The sequence below is a fragment of the Astatotilapia calliptera genome, chromosome 10 (assembly GCF_964374335.1).
Source record: "Astatotilapia calliptera chromosome 10, fAstCal68.1, whole genome shotgun sequence".
NCBI lineage: Eukaryota > Metazoa > Chordata > Actinopteri > Cichliformes > Cichlidae > Astatotilapia > Astatotilapia calliptera.
This window is the reverse complement of record NC_137431.1, coordinates 482381-501267: the sequence shown is the minus strand read 5'-3', so window position 1 is coordinate 501267 and position 18887 is coordinate 482381. Positions and strand designations below refer to the sequence as shown.

The 18887-nt window shown below is 43.5% G+C and overlaps 1 protein-coding gene across 2 annotated transcripts in view; it reads left to right on the top strand.

Annotated features, from left to right (window-relative positions):
• LOC113030199 (CXADR-like membrane protein) overlaps window positions 1-18887 on the top strand; it is a 113407-nt gene that overhangs the window by 84557 nt on the left and 9963 nt on the right. For both annotated transcript variants that reach the window (XM_080307403.1, XM_026181392.2), the window contains 2 exons: window positions 17720-17887; window positions 18611-18733. In XM_080307403.1, coding sequence (XP_080163529.1) covers window positions 17720-17887; window positions 18611-18733 — 291 coding nt within the window. The remainder of the gene's footprint in view (window positions 1-17719; window positions 17888-18610; window positions 18734-18887) is intronic.

Sequence of the window (18887 nt, the reverse complement as noted above, 5' to 3'; positions counted from 1 at the left end):
AGAGTGTGGATGTCTGTCAGGAAGTCCAGGATCCAGCTGCACAGGGAGGAGCTGATGTTCGGGTCACTGGTCATATCATCCAGACAGGACGAGTCTGGATGATATGATGGTGTTGAAGGCGGAGCTAGAGTTAATGAACAGCATATGCACATATGTGTTTTTCTGGTCCAGGTGGGAGAGGGCAATGTGAAGTCCACTTGCTATTGCGTCTGTAGATCTGTTAGGCCTGTAGGCAAACTGGAGTGCTCAGAGCACTTCATAGCAATGGAGGTGAGTGCTACTGTTCGATAGTCATTTAGGCAGCTCACATTAGTTTTCTTTGGGACAGGGGTGATGGTGATCCTCTTAAAACATTTTGGGACAGCAGCCTGGTCCAGGAGCTTTCCGAGTGTTTATTTTCCTGATGTATTTACACACGACTGCCTGAGAAATCTGAAGAGAGCAGCAGCTGTCCTCTTCCAGCAAAAGCTCTTGAGATAGATGTTTATCAAAGCGTGCATAGAAGGTGTTAAGCTTATTAGGGTAGAGAAGCAGTTACCTTCCTCACTCTGCCGCTGTTTCCCTTGTAGTCTGCGATGGTCTTCAGACCACTCCACATGTTCATCCACATTCCTCCACATGAGCTGCTTAGTGTTGGAGGGAGGTTGGAACAGTCAGAATTTACATTCAGAAGGCAATATCCTTGGATTCTGCCAAACAAACACAGATTCTCACAAATGCTTGTACAGGACTGTCACGATGCACTCTCGTACAAATAAGAGAGAGATATTAGATATTGGATGGGGCCGCTTTATGTAAAAGCATATGGTTCTGTGAAAAAATCTAACATTGCCCTATTTACCCATCCTGCAATCCAAGCACTCCATTTAGAGCTGGTCTGGAATCAGTCAACTGAGACATTTTTGGTAGCATTGAAGAGATTTGTTGCTCTGAGAGGCGTTATCTATTTCGACAAAATTTAAGAGAGCAGACCAAGACTTAAAAGGGCTATAAAAGACCAATAAAGTCCTGCAGTTATTGAAGTTTTTCTCAAAAAGGGGCATCACCTGGAAGTTCATTGCAGAGCAAACAGCCTGGTGGGGTGAATATTGGGATCATCTTGTCCAGTTGGTGAAAACCTGTCTCAAGAACGTACTAGGAAGAGCTTCACTCAGCTTTGAAGAAATGTGCACTGTACCAACAGAAGTCAAAGCTACCCTGAACTCTAGACCTCTCACTTTTGTGCACAATGAGGAAAATGAGGCAGCCACTTACATTCCCACCAGGGAATTGGGTGGTATAAGACGGATCAACAAGAAAACAAAATGAATAGGAGCCTAAAGTCCAAAAACAAGAGCATAAGCATCCAAAACATAGTTCACTGCTACCCTTGTAGCAGGAACAGGGAATGACCGGGCCCTAGCCACCTTTACCCAGGGAACTAGAACAGGTGTAGAAAAACGCTGGACCGCAGTCGCCCTTGGGACAGGAACATGCTGAGGTGCTGAATAAGTCTTTACAAAGTCCAACACAGCTGTAGAAAAATGACACACTGACTTATTGCTTGTTGCCTCAGGTTCACTACATGGTTTAATAGTAACTAAACTAGAAAGTTCATTAGGCAGCTCTGAAACTCCACTGCTAACCCATCTTGAATTTGCCTCCGATAAAAGAGTTCACAGTCTTAACCAATGCTACTGACACGGAAAGAATTTAGAGTCTTTATGCTGGCAGACTAGGGTTTGAAAGGGTGGCAGTGCTACTCACAGGAGACATAGACTCAAGTGGAATAACTGTTTGAAGTTGACACGTGGACCTCTGAGAAGAGGGAGTCTGTGGGACCGAGGCAACATATCACTCTGAAGTGCTGTGGTGTATCTTGAAGGCCTGAACATGAAGATGAAACCTGGCGAGGATACGGTAACCTTGGAAACATGGTGTGAACATAACCTGACAACGAATAACAGGAAACTCACACACTGGATACACAGAGAGGAGACACATGGGAAACACAGCTGACACAAATGAACATGACACCACAGGGGAAGCAAAACTCAACACATTGGACATAAAACACAAGACTATCAAAATAAAACAGGAAACATAAACATGAAGACCAAAGACACACGGGGAGGTAAACGTAAACAGTTTCTGCCACTAGAGTGGCCGATAAAAGACGAAGTCATTTGATTTCACAGGCAGGCAACAGGTGAGACAAGCACATAAGCTCAAGGAATAAATCATAATGAATGCAAACCACAAAACTCAAATATATCAGAAAATGATACCAGACTAAACTATTTTTAAACAGTAACTAAATCATCATGATACCAAGAGAATATACAGTTAGCTCAGGATGCTGAGTGAAAACAATCCTGTCAATTGTCATTAGAAGACAGCATTTTCCAGGATCCTTTGCAGTAAGAAAAAAAATGAGGGAAGCCATTATAATTTGTGCTCTTCTGTTGTTCAGTGTTTCATGTTGTCCACCATTTTAAAGTCTCATATAAAGTCTATCGTCTCTTTTACAGATATCCTGTCTGTTTTCTTGGCTAAGGGATAGGACCAGGGATAGCTCAGTAGGTAGAGTCGGGCCCCATGATCAGAAGGTCGGTGGTTCGAATCCACTAAACGGCTGAGGTACCCCTGAGCAAGGTACTGCTCCCTGGGCGCCCAATGGCTGCCCACTGCTTCACTGAGTAAATGGGTTAAATGCAGAGAGGAATTTCCCCACGGGGATCAATAAAGTACACTTTTCTAAGTGGATTTGCTACATCAGGGATATTTCAATCGGCTTTGCAGTCTTTAGGACCAGCGGCAAAAAAGTGGTCTGGTAACTCAAAGTGAGACCCAAGATTTCCCAGAATTCAAAAAGTTAAAGTTAAACAAATTTGACCTTGACCTTAAAGAGCCTGGTTTGACTGAAAAAGCCAGGAGAGAGCATGGTGAAATACCTGAGAGAGGTCTGGCCTTTGCTGAAGAGCTTGTTGTGACACCTGGTCCCTCTACATCACAGCTAAGAGAAAGTAAAAGGTTTTAATTCCCAGCCAGAGTCCTAAAAGAGGGATTTTCTCTATTTCCTAATTATAAAGCATTTTTATTGTTAATAATGGGTTAATTCAAAATACAGGTTTGATCAGTATATAAAGGAAAAATATAGTTTAAGTAGTGAAAATGATTGTTTTAATGTCAGAGTTGTGTGTGTGCACATGAGCCAGCCTCAACCTTGTGTGTGTCTGAAGGAATGAAGGAAGATAAGAACTGTGTTGCCAACTCATCATAGAAATAATCCTGAAGAACCATAGCATTAGGTTTTTTAAGTGTAAAACACAAAACCATGATTTATATGTGGTTGTACTGATGGTTAACACAGTTGCACTTAAAACTAATATAATATAACATATTAAATGCAAATACATAAGGATCAGCCACAGAAAAATGATCTGTGGCTAATTCTAAATACAGGTCCTCTTCTGCTTCTCTTGAATATGGTGTGCCACAGGGCTCTGTTTTGGGGCCTTTATTGTTTTTGCTGTACATACTCCCTCTTCAGCACTTATTGAGCACTTTTAAAGATATTTCTTATCACTGCTATGCAGATGATATTCAGTTGTATATCTTCTTTAAGCCCCAAGATGTTTTCCAAACTACCGATTTTACAAAGGTGCTTAGATTCCATTAGGGGATGGATGGCTGATAACTTTCTTCAGCTAAATGAGGGGAAAACTGAAGTCCTTGTTTGTGCTCCCAAAAAACTGGTACCTATGGTGAGGGAAAACTTCGCTACATTTGCCAAACCTTCTATCAGGAACCTTGGTGTAACTTTTGACTCAGCTCTGACTTTGGACACTCATGCTAATTTATTGGTTCGCTCCTGTTTTTATCATTTAAAAAATATTGCTAAGGTGAGTCCCATTATATCACGCTCAGAACTAGAAATGGTCATCCATGCATTTGTCTCATCTCGTTTGGATTATTGTAATTCTTTGTTTACTTGTTTATGTAAAGCCTCCGTGGATCGTCTCCAAGTTGTTCAGAACGCTGCCACAAAGCTTCTGACCAAGTCTTCTAAATACTCCCACGTTACACCTCTGCTGATCCAGTTGCACTGGCTCCCCATAAAATTAAGAATCCACTTCAAGATTTTGACTTTGACATTCAGCACCAACCTATATCAGAGATCTTTTAAATCAGTACATCCCCAGCAGGTCCCTGAGGTCAGGTGATGAGGACTTGCTGGTCGTCCAACATACGAGGCTAAAAGCGATAGTGTTTGTAACTGTGGCCCCCAGACTCTGGAACTCCCTTCCTTTGAGCCCGAGATCTGTGGACTCAGTGGTTTCATTTAAAAAACAGCTAAAAACCGATCTTTTTTGGGATTTGGGATTTTTGTCTTGAAAGGTGGTATACAAATACAATTTTACTTTACTTTACTTTAAGGGTTAATTATTCTTAGTTGCTTAATACTGGCATGCTGAATATCAATAAAATAAAATAAATATGTTTAAGTTAACCAGTATAATGAATCAGAAAATACAGTAACAGTGATTCTAATAACAGGCTTCACTGAGAGCCTGCACAGAGTCTGATCTTGGTGTGTGTGTGTGCAGGAAGTGAATTATATCCATTTGTAGTTAAATGTTTAAATTTAAATGATTTCTTTATGTTAAGAATAACAAAGAAAATGTAATGAGGTGATTTTAAAGTGTAAAAGCTGGCATGCTGAATATCAATAAAATAAAAATAAATAAAAGCTTTGTTTTAAATCATGTAAGTCAGATAGAGAGATAGATAAGGTATTTAAACGTCAACAGTTAGACTGTCCAAAATGCAAAATGTGACATCCAGTAGGGAAATGAGGGAGAAAGGGTGAGCAGATGTAAAAGAGATTTTGGGTTCTTCCCTTTCGTCTTCTGTGAGCAGTTCAGACGATTCCAGCAGATAGAGTCCAAACTCTGAACCTGTGAATTGATTTTTGAATTTCTGGATTTTCATCTGCTCATTTTTGCTGTTTGATGGTTCATTCAAAAGTATTTTGATTTGCATCATACTTCCACTAAATGCCCATCTGCTTTCCTGTTGGGTGAACAAAATCAGCATTAGCTCGGAGCAGGTTGTTAGATAAACATAGTTAAAGTATTTAATAATTGTTTAATGATGTTTTTATTATTTCATTTTGTTTTTGCTTTGCTCCTGTTAAATCGCTTTAACAAAGTCTAAATGGTGGACATATACTTTACTGTTTCACAGAAGGTTAAAAAGTCTGAGGATTCTTCTTTATTGGTGCAAATAGCTCTTACAGGTTATCCTAGCTATATTAATAAATTTATAATTCCTTGGAGCCTCCTTTCCAGGCCACTAAAATCATCCCAGAAATAACAATTGCCATGATCAATAGAGGAGCTACCATTAATATTCCTGCATTTATTCCCGTGTTCAGTGTTGACTGGAAAGTCCTCTTTATCCCATAATCTAACTTGTCAAAAATGAGCAGAGAAAAGCCAAAACCAATTTGCAGGTTTACAGTTTGGGCAGCAGTTGATCCCTCTGGCACCTGAAAGGAAAGAACCTCTGTGTCTTTTCAACTTTCATACCTGCCCCCCCTGTCTTTCTGGATATCTTCTGAAATGACATCTGGCCTCACCCACTGTGACATCCAATCAGCTGATGTCCTTATCTTCCTCTCTCATTCTACCTGACTGCTCCACATACATGGTTTAAAAAAAAGTTTAAACTTTAAAATCACTTCATTACATTATATACCTTATTTCTAATACTCTGAACAGAGAAAATTCCATTATGTATGAACATTCAGTCACATATGAAAATACTTTAATTTAGTTTATGCTATTTTACTTTAACTAGATCTATCGTTAGCTCATTCTAATATGAAAATGTATTTCTTCAAAATCCCTTTTTGTTTTAAACACATTCAAATACTTTCTCTCACCTTTTCTCTTCAAAACTCTGTGCTTACTAATCACACAACACAATATAATTACTTTCATTAAATCACACATTTTAAAAGTCAGACGTTCTTTTAGATAAGTGGCTCCTTGGTGTCACTCGCTCACTTGCCCCTCCCATCCTTTTCACATAAACACATGCACACACAACTTCCAAGGTCATCTTTGCAAAAACAAGCCACTCCATATGAAATCTAAGTGAAAGGCCTTTTATTAGAATTATTATATAGATTATATATTTTTATTTATTATATTCAGATCAGAAAAATCATATCATTTCAAAAATAATTTCAGCAAAATCATATATGGTTCTCTGTTCAGCTACAACACTTAGTACCATTTGTTTTATTCAGAATCATGTGTAATAATGCGTTGTTATCTTTCATATTCCTGCAGCCACACAGACACTAATCTGCCAAGTGTGAAGCTGGATCATGTCTGTGCGCACAAAGACAGGGTGGCTGTAGCTCAGGAGGTGGAGCAGGTCATCTACTCATTAGAAGGTTGGTGGTTCAGTCTGCACCACTGCTGCAGTCTCCGTGCCAAATATCTGTGGGCAAGATACTAATCCCAAGTTGCTTTCTGATGCATCTTTCAGAGTGTGAATGAGTCAGGCATGTTGTATAAAGTGATTTGAGTGTTAGAGAGTAGAAAAGTGCTAAATAAGAATCAGGCTATCATTCATTTAGCAAAATATAGGCGTTAGAATAATTTCCATTGCTTATCTGATTTCTGGGCAGCATGGTAGTGCAGCGATTAGCACTGTTGGCTAGACTTGTAGTCAAGACCACCTAAACCGAGACCAAGACAAGACCAAGTCGAGACGAGACCAAGACCAAGACCGAGAGTGAAACCAAGAGGACAGACGCACGCTTGGCCACAATATGGAGGGATTGGAGCATAGCTGAGCCACTGTGTGAGAGATGAGCAGCGTAAGGAAATTAAGTGAGGGTAGAAATTACTGAAAGATTAATAGGCTGTGTTTTGAGTTTTGTTCAAAAAAGAATGACTTCATATAGGAAAAAAATATATATCACATATGCAGGACACCTTAATCTAGCTTTTTAATTAAGCAGCGAGGCAGAACAAAGTCGGGGCTGTATCAAGACACGAGGACTAAACCCCAATTCAACCAGACCCAGAACTGATCCGGAATTAAATCAGGACTACAACAGTTCAAAATCAGGACTACTGAGGACCTAAAAATCCTCATAGACCTGCACTACACTTATTTTTTAATTCTACCAAAGTCCACTATTTAGATTCAGAAATGTTTATATAATAACTTAGCCTTGTTGTGCGAACAAGCCTGCAAAACGTAATAAATATAGAATTTGAAAGTAACATATTGTATCTAAAAAGATACAGTAGGCACTGGATACATGTTCTGATGAGTTTTGGCAAACAACCATGTGACTAACATGTGTGTCTTGTTCCCTCTCTGGTCTGTCCTCATTCTCTCTCTCTCTCTCTCTTTGTGCTGACAATCAAGCCAAACACCAACATCATCAAATATACAGTTGAAACCAGATATTTACTCTTCAGATAAAAACACTTTTTTAATTGTAACATCAAATCAGACTAAATGTTTATTTTTTTAGATTTGTTAACATATTTGTTAACTTTAAGAGTAAAGAGAGAAACTATCTGTATTTCTTAATTATAAATGGCACCAAATTGTATTCAAACTGAGCCACACTTATGGAGCTCCACAATTCTGTTCCTGGTGTTTTGGTTGACATCTCTTGATTTTCCCATGTCACAGAAACAGGCTCTGTGTTTTGCCTTATATGCATCCACAGCTGTGCCACCAGTTTACTCACATGGACTCTACAAACCAATCAGAAGCTTCTTCAGCTCAGAATGGAATCGTCTGGAGTTTCTTATTAATTAACAATAAACTTAGTGTATATGTACTGCTAAATTTGATGAAAGTGATAAAAATAGACAGCTCTCTCTCTCTTTATTCTGACATTCAACTAATTCAAAAGATATTTCAATATTTATTTATCTAAAACAAAACAAGTTTACTCTAAATTCATGTTTAACAGTAAAAAAATTTTTTGATGTTTTTTTCCAACAGTGTCTAAAATATCTGGTTTCAGCTGTGAATATACTGCTGTGTATTGAAATTCCTCTTGTTTTGCATAGAAATATACTGAACAACATACAAAGCATAATATATAAAATAACATCTACCTGAGTTTTTCTTTGAAAGAAGCCCCTTATGTCCATTGTTGTATTCATCAGTACATAACTGAAACCAATTTAGAGAGTTTGTTTAGCCGTGGAGGGAAACAACTGAAAATATGAAATAAACACACACATGTGAGCTAAGACTCTCTAAAAAAACCAACATTGTTGTTGTTCAGCTTTTCATTTCGCCATTTGTTGATTCACTTGAAGAGCAAGTAACGTAATATGGGTCAAGTGATAGTTTGATATCAATCTTTTGTGATACACCGCCATATTTACATTATTTGTACAGTACGAATGATTTGCTTTGGTACCTGGTCAAACTTAAGCTCTCCTCTGTCTGCCTGTCTGCGCTTCTCCTACAGCAAACTCGCAGGCAGCAGCTTCTCCCCCCTCGCTCACATGCGTAAGTGCTGTGCTCAGTCGCCTAGTGCCTGAGCTCGGATCATACCAAAATTAGGGGGAATTTACGACTGTGCGCTATGTGCTTCGAATATTGTGTGTAGTTTTTGTTTTATACAGTTGTCAGTCAGGCATCTGACGATGTTGATCTGAGAATGCAAGACCAAGACAGCGAGACCAAGACCACGTAAAAGTGGTCTCGAGACCGGTCTCAAGACCCAAATAGAGGAGCTAAATCAATGCACTTTTGTGAAAGACTGGGTGGGACCAGTTCCATGCAGGGCAGAGAGTGTGGATAAAGGCACGTGACCATCAAAAGGACACTGCAGTGTTGTGATGAGTTTGACATACTGGAGACAATTTTGTTAAAGAAGAGGGATGTGCAGGTAAAAGAAGAGCAGTTTAGCCTATTCCAAGGTAGAAGGAACCAGGAATCAAAGTGGCCAACAAACTAAACCAGGAACCAAAGGGGCTGTTCATCCATTTTGGTGGGTTGTATGTTAGGATTTGACTGGAAACTATGTGATATGGACTAACAGTCCTGGCATAAATCAGGAAGTAAAGATATGTGAATGGAGTGGAGATCACTACATCTTCAAAAATCAGGATTCACACCTAAGAGTAACTCAGAAGAGGTTGGAATCGCTGGTATCTGGATTGCCAAGGACTACAGCCAGCCATAACAAAAAGTGGTATAGAGGTAGATAGGCCACTTGGCTGGAATTAGTCACTGAAAGAGAAGAACCCATTCATATGTAGATGTGCATTGTGTGGCCAATGTGATTCAAGTATCTTCTAGCATGAGAGGAATTGCTGTCTCCTGGAATCATGCCATTGCCAAAGTCAGATGGATTGGCCATCACTGGAAGTAGGTGTGGCTGAATCTTGAGGTGAGGTGGTACCCATCCCTAATATAATCAGGAACTCTCTAGATGCTGAATCAAAAGACATTGTTGGGGACTTGAGGGAGGCAGCAAGCCACGCATAATTCCCCTGATACAAAGCAGATTCCTGAGACCATGTGGTGACCAAGAAGCAACAAAAGGTTCTAGGTAACCCTAACTTGGCCCGGGCAAAGAAGCAGAAATATAACCATAGGTTTGAAATTAAAAATGGAAATTGAAATGCCTACAGCACATAGAGCCAGCAACAAACAAGATATTGGACTTGAGGAGTGAAGACAACAGCCTAGGAAATGACAAGGATATTGAAAAAACAAATTTTCACCTTTGCCTGATGATTAAGGTTATGTAGCAGGCCTGGTAGCAGTCCAGAGATGTGTATGTTGCGTAGGACAACCTGACTATTTTGAAAAATCGGTGTAGGTTCCACTACTCCATTCTCACTCTTTTGTGATAACTAGACAAATAGATGAGAAAGAATCAGCTGCTAGGCTGGAGATGGGAGTGGCAGAAGTGTCACACAGTGTCTAGTGGAGCCCCATAGTTCTTATGGTGAGGAAAGATGGGTCTATACAGTTCTGTGCATTGGATTCAATGCAATTCATTTTAATTATACAGCGCCAAATCACAACAATAGTCGCCTTAAAGCGCTTTATATTGTAAGGTAGAACCTAGAATAATACATAAAGAGAAAAACCCAACAATCATATGACCCCCTATGAGCAAGCACTTTGGCAACAGTGGGAAGGAAAAACTCCCTTTTAACAGGAAGAAACCTCCGGCAGAACCAGGCTCAGGGAGGGGCGGGGCCATCTGCTGTGATGAGAGAAGGAAGACAGGATAAAGACATGCTGTGGAAGAGAGACAGAGATTAATACAGTGGTTGCAAAAGTATTTGGCCCCCTTGAACTTTTCCACATTTTGTCACATTACGGCCACAAACATAAATCCATTTTATTGGAATTCCACATGAAAGATCAATACAAAGTGGAAGTGGTGTACACGTGAGAAGTGGAATCATGTATGATTTATACATGATTCCAAAAAAGTTTTTACAAATAAATAACTGCAAAGTGGGGTGTGTGTAATTATTCAGCCCCCTGAGTCAATACTTTGTAGAACCAGCTTTTGCTGCAATTCCAGCTGCCAGTCTTTTAGGGTCTGTCTCAACCAGCTTTGCACATCTACAGACTAAAATTCTTGCCCATTCTTCTTTGCAAAACAGCTCCAGCTCAGTCAGATTAGATGGACAGCGTTTCTGAACAGCAGTTTTCAGATCTTGTCACAGATTCTCGATTGAGAAGAGAGTATAATAAACAACATCATTGCGATGATCTATGTGAATATAACAGTAAATACTAAATATTGAATATTATTGTGCAGCACGTAGGATCGACAGCGCACAGGTAGGAGCCAAAAAGGGTGTAGTTTTTGTCTGTGAGCACCCATGGGAAGTGCAGCCAGGGACATGGCTTGTCGGGGGTGTCAGCTCACTAAGCTGGCCCTGCCGGCCACGTAGAGCCACAACATTTGGGCAATCTGCCAGAGAGAGAGCCAGCGCCGCAGGCCGGAGAACTGTCAACCGCTGGCCAATCCATCAGACGCAGCGAGGTCCGACTGGCGTATAAAACCAGCGAAGCACGGGCAATACGCCTGGGGAACACAGCCTACAGCAGTGCTGGCCGCTAGGCCCAACTCAAAGGATGTCAGGAGGGAGGAGGGCGGCTGGAGGACAGCTGAGCCTAGGCTCCGCGTCCTCCCCGCCTCAACTGAACATGGCCATCTCCACATGCCTGCATAGGCCCCTCAGCAAGGTGGCCGCAGGGTAGACAGGCAGTCCCATCAGGCAACCCTGGTTGTCTGACCGGAGCAAAGCGTCAGAAACATCAACCTCCTGACAATCAACATTGTCCGGGGGGGCGTTGGAGGAGGGGCCAAAGGCAAGGCAACTACTCCCGCCATGCACGGCAGCAACCAACTGCGGGCAGGGGACCATAAATGCTGGGAGGCAGGGCACACGACTGCCTGCAACCAGACCAATCAGGCCGCAGCAGCGGCACCTGAGACAGGAGGTGCTGAGGCTGCATGATAGCATCAACCTTGAGGTCCACTCTACTAGATGGCACCTCAGGAAGGGCTAATTCCCACACCTGGCATGCTCCAATCAAGGGCTGAAGGGACCCATCTCACCCGACACTGTGCCTGGGGACCAGCAGGGGGCAGCCCAGGGACAGGTGGGCAACACCGGAGGAGAGGATGGAAGCTTCTTCAACATCCACCACCTGATAGTCAACCTCCACCGACCAGGGCCTCACAGAGGCGGAGCCATGGGAAGGACGCTGTGGGAGGGACAGGCAGTGAATCAGCAACAGGTGTGGGAGGGGACCCAGCCCATGACCTGCCTATCTGGTGTCTACAGCAGTGGCAGCCATGTTCCCCATAGTAGCCTGCTCTCTCATTTTTGGAGGCAGGAGAAGAGGGAGGGGCGGGCCATTTAAATGCTCTTTCAGAAAACCAACCACGGTCTGTCTAGTTTGTGCTGGCAACAAAGCATTGCATGCAAGCGTCAGCTTCTTTAGCCAACACAGTAGTGATGTGTCGGTCGCGAACAAAACGGTTCTTAGAGCTGACTCTTTGAAGTGAACGACGCGAGCCAGCTCCTTATTCCGAGCCGTGGTTTTTTTTCCCTCTTTCTCTCACCCTCTCTCTCGCACTTTTTTTCCGCTTCACTCCGGGGGGGCGGTAGTTACACTCGCACTCAGGGGGGATTGCAGTGACATGCCCGTGAGCTTCGCCAGCAGCCAGCTGTGCCAGAGTGACCGAGCCCCAGGCCGAGAGGATGAGGGCACCCCACCCCCGAAGTGGCCCGAGCGAGCTCCAGGCTCCAGGCCCCGACGAGTGAGCCGGTGTGTACCTGTACGCCCATCCCCGGACACAAAGAACCACCAACGCACCGATGTCTGAGGGCGTCTGCCACTGGCAGGGGAAGGTGTTGGGGGAGATAGGCCTCCATACCTTGGAGGGCCTGAGATGTCCCCAGAGAGGTAGCGTCTGATACCCAACCTGAAATATAGACACAGACATACAGGCACACACAGATGCAAACATCCATTCCCACCCTCATGCTCTCATATGCAATTACTCCACACTCACCCAACGTGGAGACAGACATAGAGAGACACTGTACACACGATCACACTCCCCAAGTGTACTCTAAGAACTGGGTTTAGGTACCCTTGCCCCTGGAGGGGGAAACTGCACCCAGAACCAGGTAGTGTTACCCTTTTCCCTGGGGTGGAGAGAATCAGACTGCCTTGACTCGGCAGCAGCAGGGAGGCCCCACATTCCAGACCCCAATCGGATGGCAAACTCCTCCTCCTAGCTCCAGCAGGCCGCAGAGAACGGGGGTGTGTGAAGACTCCAAACCTCCCTCCGCCCGCTCGTATGTAGTGTTGATGCATGTGTGTCCTAAGGTGCATTTAAAACCCAGGAGGGCATGGAGCTACCTGCCAGAGAGCAGCTGGTTAGTGCATAGCCCCTCCTGATAGCCCTCAATGTCTACATGCATTTAAAATTGAGAGGTGGGCAACGGCGCCAGGGGTGAGGTGTACACCCTGATGGTAATTTGGATTCTGTGTATCGTGCCCACCCCCAAGATCCTATATGTATGTGTAATGAGAGTGTGAGTAATGTGAATGTCTAAGTTGTGAGATAAAATTGAGGCAGAGGCAGCCAGAAGGGGACAGAGGGGGGGGGGGAGGGGGGGATGCCTCCCCTGCACCCTGGTGACACACCTTTACCCCAAGGCCCTGCATGTGTGGGTGGTTGTGGTGGAGCGGGAAGAGGGAGGCAGCTGGAGATGGGGAGGGAAGGAAGGGAGGGGCAAGTGACACCTCCCTGGGGCCAGCTCCCCCGCTGACCCCAGTAGGCACCCCCCATACTCTGCAACCCGCCAGGGAAAGGGGGCCCAGGCCCATCCGGACCGGGGCCCAGTTCAGCAGCGCCGCCTGGCCCCACAGAGCCCGGGACAGCCTTCCCGACCCCACCACAGAGAAAACTGCACCCACCCCACCATCCACTCATCTTCCAGACTACGCAAGACAATAGACAGCCAGGCTGAGATCTTCCTCCACCTCTCCTGTATCTCCCCCTCCTGCAGAGTGAGTTCCTGAAGATAGGAGACCTCCTGCAAGATGTAACAGCCTCCCCCACCAGTTGAAGAGCCCCCCAGGTGGCTCAATGCACCGGCAGCACCCTGCGCCAGAACTGGGCCCCCATACACCCACCCACCCACAACCCCGGCAACACACCAACCAGGACCCAAGCCCCCAAGGCCCAGCCAGGGCCCCAGCCAAGAGACGGAGCACCCCCAGAACCCCACGCCCGTCCCGGACCCACCCAGGGGCAGCCAGGCTACCAGGTCAGTAACCCATGTCCGTCAGCACAGACCCTCCCCTAGCCCCACTGCACGCAGCCACGAGGAAACCGTCACCTAAGAGCCAACCGAGCCCTTAATAGGCCATGGCCGCAACCCCAGGTTGAGCCCCCCAAGGAAGATGCTCCTGGGGAACCCCCCGACGCCCTAAGCCTGTCCCTACCCCCACACCAATCACAACAGCAAAGGTGGGACCAAACTATGACCCCCCACCCCCACTAGGTGATGGAGCTGATCAAAGGAGCCCAGAGCAATTGATCTATTGTGGTGGCAGAGGCTGTATCAAGACTAATGTAATCTATTAGATAAATTCTATATTGGTTAGAATTAAGATCATTTTTATTTTTCCAGTTCATGAGGACTGTTTTCTTGGCTATGCATAGGGCAGTGAAAACCATATGGGCCATATTCTTATCTGTAGTGACATTATCTAAGCTGCCCAACAAACACACTAAGGGGGAAGTTGGAATGTTACATTTCAGACACTTTGATAAGTCTTCACATATCTCGCGCCAAAACTTCTGAACTGGTGGACAGAACCAAAGAGCGTGGATATAATTGTCCGGTGAATTGGTTTGGCAGTGTGAGCAGTTGTTGATAGACATAAAGCCTATCTTGAACATCCGATGACCTGTATAGTGCACTCTATGTAGTATTTTGTATTGAATTAATTGAAGACTGGGATTTCTAATTAAATGAAAGGTTTTTAAGCAAATCTGAGACCAGAAGTTTTGGTCTAAGTTAACTGATAAATCTGCTTCCCATTTTGCAATAGGAAGTGATATTGATTCATCTGTTTTAGAAAGCATTCTGTATATTTTGGATAGTAATTTGGGGGTTTTAAGAGTAAGAAATTGAACCACACTTGGTGGTGTTTGTAGTTCAACTTGACCCGGTTTAAATTTCTTTTTTACTATGGATTTAATTTGTTGATATTCTAAAAATCTTTTCTTGTTGATCCTATATTGTGTAACTAGTCCGTCAAATGGAATAAATTCTGTTCCTTCTAATATATGTTCCAAGTATTTGATTCCTTTACAACACCAATCTGAAAGGTTTATCATATTATTGTTTTGTAATATGTCAGGGTTGTTCCAGATAGGTGTACGTTTGCATGGGATTAATGAAGACTCCGTCAATTTTAGAAACTCCCACCATGCTGTCATAGAAGAGTCCTGTTAGTAAATGATTAAGTAGCTGATCAACATATTGATTTAGTCTGCCTTACAGAAACCCGCTTACAGCAATATGATTATATTAGTTTATTATTATTATTATTTTTTGCATGGGATTAATGAAGACGCTGTCAATTTTAGAAACTCCCACCATGCTGTCAGAGAAGCGCTGATGTTGACGCTTTTGAAGCATTCATTTCGTTGGATGTTTGAGCTGATAAATGGTAGGTCTGAAATCTCTAGATTATTGCAAAGTGCTTGTTCTACATCTAGCCAAGGTTCATCTAAGAGGGTATGTTTTAGCCATCCTGAGATAAACTGAAGCCTGTTGGCTAAGAAGTAGTGCTGAAAGTTAGGTAGTTCTAATCCTCCTTTATCCTTGGTCTTTTGTAGTGTTTTTAAGCTTATACGTGGGGGTTTATCTTTCCAAAGGAATTTGGACATGTATGAATCTAGGGATCTGAACCAATCTTGTGGTGGTTTAGTTGGGATCATTGAGAATAAATAATTTATTTTTGGTAAGGCCATCATTTTTATAGCGGCAACCCTTCCCATGAGTGATATGGGTAGAGATTTCCATCTAGCCAGATCACCTTCTACCTTCTTTAAAAGTGGGATATGGTTTAATTTAGTTAGATCTGCAAGCTTGGGAGAAACATTAATACCTAAATATTTTATATTTCCCGATTGCAGTGGTGTAGAAGAAGAATTATGGAAGGAGCAATTTATCGGAAGGACTGTAGATTCAATCACACCAGAGATATTGGTTTGTGAATTTTGGAGAAAAAGTAACACATCATCCGCATAAAGGCTGACTTTATGTTCCACGTTCTTGTATTTTATGCCCTTAATTACTGTATTCTGTCTAATTGCTGCTGCTAGTGGTTCAATAAAAATTGTAAACAGTGAAGGGGAGAGTGGGCATTCCTGCCTGGTGCCCCTCAGGAGACAGAAGCTGGAGGATGTTTGGTCATTTGTTCTGACACAAGCTGTTGGGGAATTGTATAATATTTTTAACCAGTTAATGAAAGAGGATCCAAAACCAAATTTGTGTAAAGTTGCAAACAGAAATTTCCAGTTAACTCTGTCAAATGCTTTCTCTGCATCTAAAGAAAATATTGTAGTTTCGATGTTTTTACTGTATGAGTAGTCTATCAAATTAAATAATCTACCTGTATTTGTTGATGAGTGCCTACCTTTTATGAAACCAGTTTAGTCAGGATGAAGTAAGAGGGGGGTTATTTTCTCTAGTCTCTTTGAGAGAGCTTTGCAGATTATTTTAAGGTCTACATGTATAAGGGATATTGGACGATAGCTTGAGGGATATACAGGGTCTTTGCCTGGTTTTAGCAGGAGATTAATGTTTGCAGAATTCATATTTGATGGAAGTCTGCCCTTTTCTTTGATTTCCAACAACGTTCTGCAAAAAAAATGGTGCTAGAATCGTCCAGAATTCTTTGTAGAATTCTGCAGGAAAGCCGTCTGGACCTGGAGCCTTATTATTGGGCATACTTATCAGGGCTTCCTGGAGTTCACCTGGTGTCAGTGGCGAATCCAGTGCCATTGCTTGAGTGTCTAATAATTTTGGAGGAGTTATGTTGTCCAAAAACTGATCAATTTTGTTTTTAGATGGGTTTATTTGAGCCAGGCCAGCTACTAGGTGGCATAGGGGGCTGCCCTGCCGCCTCCCCCAGTTGTGCAGAGATAAATCGAGGCGCTCAAGCTGCCTGGGCGATGGCAGCAGATCCATCCTGTGGTCTCCATGGGCAGCCCGCAATGAACAGTTCCAGGATCTCCTGCTCCATGATGCGAGCCTCCCCTTGAGCGGACCTGGGTTACAGCCACAGCCTCGCTGAGTTGACTAGCGTAGGGGAAAGGCTAGTCCTTCGGCCCCATCCGACCCTCCCAGAACCGCCAGCGATAGTCCTGTGGTACAAGGCCCTGTTGGACATCTGCAAAGCTGCTGCTCACACGCGGGCAGGCTGAGAGCCACTGCATGGGCTTTGCCAGACAGCAGCGGGAGCAGAATCAGCACTTACTCCTCCTCCAACCAATGGTACACAATCGCCATGGCCCGCAAGACCTCCAGGAAGGCGGGGGGTGGTCGTCTGGTCGTCTCCCTCCCCCATACAGTAGAGGGACACTGGCGGGGGCCAGCCCAAGCTACCAGACTTCCCAAAAGCCCCATCCAGTGCTCAGATTGGTCCTGCAGTTGTTCCAGCTGGTGGCTAAACACCACCTCCTGCTCCTACTGCATACCCACCAGCTCACCCACCATCCAGGCCAGCGCCTCCACTGGCTGGGCCGGTCTTGGTTCTGCCAGTGGAGGCGCTGGGTTTTGGCACCACTGTGGAAATGATGTACCCGCCAACAGCGTTTGCAGTTGCACACGTTTTTATTTGCACTGTTTTTAACTGGACAACTTTTCATCTGCCCTGCTTGTAGCCCTAGGTCCCACCTCAGGTCCCAGCACATCTTTTATCGAGGAGGCATGACTAGATGATGGAGCTCAAGTTTGAGTCAGCCTCACACCTGAGGCTGATTCCGCACCCTGAACCCTCTGCTCCACCCCTCCCCTGCAGCTGAGCCACAAACCACACCCTGCCACATGACTCAACAGCATTTTGAGAATGTCTGTGTGTCTGTCTGACTGTATGTCCACAGTGAAGCCATCTGAGCCACAGTGCTGGATGGAGGGCAAATTCTTGGAAGGCAGTGATGTTAAGATGAGCTGCAAGTCCGCTGATGGCTCTGATCCTATCCATTACAAATGGGAAAAAGTACTGGACGAAGGCAAATATGTAGACAAGCTGCCTCCACTGACACTGATAGGTAAGTCTGTCAGATGTACCTAGGGCTTTTTAAAACAAAAATTTAAACCTTGAAACGAAGCAAAAAAGAACAAAACACACACATCATTGTGATGTGGTAGGGCATCATAATGAAAACATAAAAAGTGTGTTGTACAGCTCTCTCCATGCCCAAAATATATATACCTCGATCTGGTCAACTTTGACCTTTGTTTATCCAACCTCGGTACTCACGTCCCCCAAGGTCAAGTGTATTGTTCTGGAATTTGAAGATGATCTATAAAAAAATTGCAGGTAATATAAACTGTTTAATGATTTTCACATTTGGTGTTACTGACCTTCAATTTTCAAAAAAATTCTACCATGATGCCAAATCTGAAAAATGCTAAACTGTGGACACTAGATGCTGTGCATGCTAACATAAAGACAAACAAACAGAACCGATTACATACTCGTTTTACTGCATAGTCATGTTTCAGCTCTTAAATAAATGAAGACTTCTGACTAATCTAAGTTATTCTGTTCTCCTTTTATCTTTTTCAAGTACATTTAGCTTGCATAAAGAATCTGTCAAAAGTATTTACTTTTTAAAAACAGCAAAGATTTGTACAAAGGCCATGGCTATTTCTTTATGTTAACTCATCTTTAGGTACATTTATTTCACTAGAAATCAACTCTTTTTCAAACAACACCATAAAACAGTAGTGCACTCTTAGATGCTGTCTTGTCATTCTTGGTACATCAGATTTCAAAACCCCAGAGATTGTGGCACTGAGGAATTTGACCAAGGACGATGCCGGACTCTACAAATGCACAGCCAGCAATGATGTGGGAGAAGAGAGCTGCACAGTGGAAGTCAAGATACACTGTGAGTGAAGAACTTTTTTTGAACACTGAATAAGTTAACAATTGCTGCTTTTGATTTGCAGAATAAAATCCCCTCTTCATGTCATTGTAGAGCTCATCTGCAAATTATTTTCATACACACTGCCTGAAGTGCTATAGTGAAACTGTAGGTGAAC